The sequence below is a fragment of the Oncorhynchus keta genome, chromosome 20, assembly GCF_023373465.1.
Source record: "Oncorhynchus keta strain PuntledgeMale-10-30-2019 chromosome 20, Oket_V2, whole genome shotgun sequence".
NCBI classification, from domain to species: domain Eukaryota; kingdom Metazoa; phylum Chordata; class Actinopteri; order Salmoniformes; family Salmonidae; genus Oncorhynchus; species Oncorhynchus keta.
Genome location: NC_068440.1, coordinates 38,288,712 through 38,292,199, shown reverse-complemented (window position 1 = coordinate 38,292,199; position 3,488 = coordinate 38,288,712). Strand labels below are relative to the sequence as shown.

The 3,488-nt window shown below is 52.5% G+C and overlaps 1 protein-coding gene across 2 annotated transcripts in view; it reads right to left on the bottom strand.

Annotated features, from left to right (window-relative positions):
• Positions 1-6: 6 nt before the first annotated feature.
• Positions 7-3,488, bottom strand: part of LOC118378726 (alpha-tubulin N-acetyltransferase 1) — a 26,702-nt gene continuing 23,220 nt past the window's right edge. For both annotated transcript variants that reach the window (XM_052472828.1, XM_052472829.1), the window contains 2 exons: positions 1,998-2,072; positions 7-1,099 (listed from right to left, as the gene is read on the bottom strand). In XM_052472828.1, coding sequence (XP_052328788.1) covers positions 810-1,099; positions 1,998-2,072 — 365 coding nt within the window. In that variant the 3' untranslated portion in view covers positions 7-809. The remainder of the gene's footprint in view (positions 1,100-1,997; positions 2,073-3,488) is intronic.

The window sequence follows — 3,488 nt, the reverse complement described above, 5'->3', positions numbered from 1 at the left end:
GGATTAGTTTAGATAGTTTGCGTGGAGTGAAGTTGTAGTAGTACCTAGGGTAAAAAAAATGCTGACAACCTCCAAAATGACTTAGTCCCTCCTGATTCTGGGAGTCAGGGATCACTCCATCTGAGATCCCTCCTGATTCTGGGAGTCAGGGATCACTCCATCTGAGATCCCTCCTGATTCTGGGAGTCGGGGATCACTCCATCTGAGATCCCTCCTGATTCTGGGAGTCGGGGATCACTCCATCTGAGATCCCTCCTGATTCTGGGAGTCGGGGATCACTCCATCTGAGATCCCTCCTGATTCTGGGAGTCAGGGATCAGTCCATCAGAGATCCCTCCTTGATTCTGGGAGTCGGGGATCAGTCCATCAGAGATCCCTTCTGATTCTGGGAGTCAGGGATCAGTCCATCCGAGATCCCTCTTGATTCTGGGAGTCAGGGATCACTCCATCTGAGATCCCTCCTGATTCTGGGAGTCGGGGATCACTCCATCTGAGATCCCTCCTGATTCTGGGAGTCGGGGATCACTCCATCTGAGATCCCTCCTGATTCTGGGAGTCGGGGATCACTCCATCTGAGATCCCTCCTGATTCTGGGAGTCGGGGATCACTCCATCTGAGATCCCTCCTGATTCTGGGAGTCGGGGATCACTCCATCTGAGATCCCTCCTGATTCTGGGAGTCGGGGATCACTCCATCTGAGATCCCTTCTGATTCTGGTAGTCAGGGATCAGTCCATCTGAGATCCCTTCTGATTCTGGGAGTCAGGGATCAGTCCATCTGAGATCCCTCCTGATTCTGGGAGTCAGGGATCACTCCATCTGAGATCCCTCCTGTAAAACCTGGGCATTTAGTTTTGACAGTTTTTCAGGAATACCATACCTGGTGCGTTTTACCCTGTAGTTGAGGTTGCCGATCAGTGGGGGGTTGGGGGCCGGGCCCCTGTAGCCCCCAGGGGCAGATGCTGGGGCCAGGGCCGGGTTGGGGCACTGGTGGGCCCTGCTTGGGGAGCACGGGGAGGATACCGACAACGGAGGAGAGAAGGGAGGAGCCGCGGGGCAACGCAAAGGCCAGGAGAGAGCCCTCTGCTCCTCTCGCACAGCTGGAGGGGGGAGACAATACCATGAGGGAGAGGAGAGGGAGGAGACAATACCATGAGGGAGAGGAGAGATGGGGAGACAATACCATGAGGGAGAGGAGAGATGGGGAGACAATACCATGAGGGAGAGGAGAGGGAGGAGACAATACCATGAGGGAGAGGAGAGATGGGGAGACAATACCATGAGGGAGAGGAGAGATGGGGAGACAATACCATGAGGGAGAGGAGAGATGGGGAGACAATACCATGAGGGAGAGGAGAGGGAGGAGACAATACCATGAGGGAGAGGAGAGACAATACCATGAGGGAGAGGAGAGATGGGGAGACAATACCATAAGGGAGAGGGGAGACAATACCATGAGGGAGAGGAGAGGGAGGAGACAATACCATGAGGGAGAGGAAAGGGAGGAGACAATACCATGAGGGAGAGGAGAGGGAGGAGACAATACCATGAGGGAGAGGAAAGGGAGGAGACCCAGTGAATGGCTCAGTGTCTTTCAGACTAAACTGACCTACAGTAACGAGGCAGAATATAAAGGCCTGTCATAGAGGCCACACAAATTCAGCCGAATGACAACTGTCCTATTAGCACTCTGTTTACAATGAAGTGGGGAAATATCCCTACAAGTAACAATGTTTAGTCCCAGGGAAAATATACTGTATCCTCATCAAGCTGTCATACAATGTCTTGACTGGGTTATCTAGTACAACTAAATGGTGTAAATCCGACGTTTTCCAGCTGTACTGGGCTGGTTTCCCGGACCCAGATTAAACCTAGTCCTGGAATAAGAATCTCCATTAAACATGTTTAATCCAGGACTAGCCTTAATCTGGGTCCGGGAAACTGGCCCATTAGGAGTTATCCTCCACGTGTTCTGTCCAAGATTAAACGGTGGCTCACCCCTTCTCTGTGTTAGTGAGTAGGGCTTGATCTCTCCGTCCAGCTTTTTGGGGGGAACCTTTCTCAACTGGGCCGCTGTGGAAGAGGATAAAGTCAGCACGGGGTGGAAACATTATGTCAACACTACGGCAGGCCTATGTCAACCCTATGGCAGGCCTACGGCAATACTACGGCAGGCCTATGGCAGGCCTACGACAGGTATATGGCAACCCAATGGCAGGCCTACGGCAACACTATGGCAGGCCTACGACAGGTATATGGCAACCCAATGGCAGGCCTACGGCAACACTATGGCAGGCCTACGGCAGCCCTATGGCAGGCCTACGGCAACACTACGGGAGGCCTATGTCAACCCTATGGCAGGCCTACGACAGGTATATGGCAACCCAATGGCAGGCCTACGGCAACACTATGGCAGGCCTACGGCAGCCCTATGGCAGGCCTACGGCAACACTACGGGAGGCCTATGTCAACCCTATGGCAGGCCTACGACAGGTATATGGCAACCCAATGGCAGGCCTACGACAGGCCTATGTCAACCCTATGTCAACCCTATGGCAACACTACGGCAGGCCTACGGCAACCCTATGGCAGCCCTACGACAGGTATATGTCAACCCTATGGCAGCCCTACGACAGGTATATGTCAACCCTATGGCAGGCCTACGGAAACACTATGGCAGGCCTACGGAAACACTATGGCAGGCCTACGGAAACACTATGGCAGGCCGATGGCAACACTACGGGAGGCCTATGTCAACACTACGACAGGTATATGGCAACCCAATGGCAGCCCTATGGCAGGCCTATCGCAGCCCTATGGCAGGCCTATGGCAACCCTATGGCAGGCCTATGGCAACCCTATGGCAACCCAATGGCAGGCCTATGGCAACCCTATGGCAGGCCTATGGCAGCCCTACGACAGGTATATGGCAACCCTATGGCAGCCCTACGACAGGTATATGGCAACCCAATGGCAGGCCTATGGCATCCCTATGGCAGGCCTATCGCAGCCCTATGGCAGGCCTATGGCAACCCTATGGCAACCCTATGGCAACCCTATGGCAGGCCTATGGCAACCCTATGGCAGGCCTATGGCAGGCCTGGGTACAATGTTAGAGGACCTAAACATGCCGTCTTACCTTCATACAAACAGGTAGAGCCATCCATACAAACAGGTAGAGCCATCTATACAAACAGGTAGAGCCATCCATACAAACAGGTAGAGCCATCTATACCAACAGGTAGAGCCATCTATACAAACAGGTAGAGCCATCCATACAAACAGGTAGAGCCATCCATACAAACATATCTCTACTTGTCTCATACAGTGGCTGCAAAAGTATTCACCCCATTCGGCCTTTTTCCTATTTTGTTGCCTAACAACCTGGAATGACATTTTTTTTTTTTTTTGGGGGGGGGGGGTTGTATCATTTGATTTATACAACATGCCCACCACTTTGAAGATGCAAAATAAAATAAAAAGTGAAAC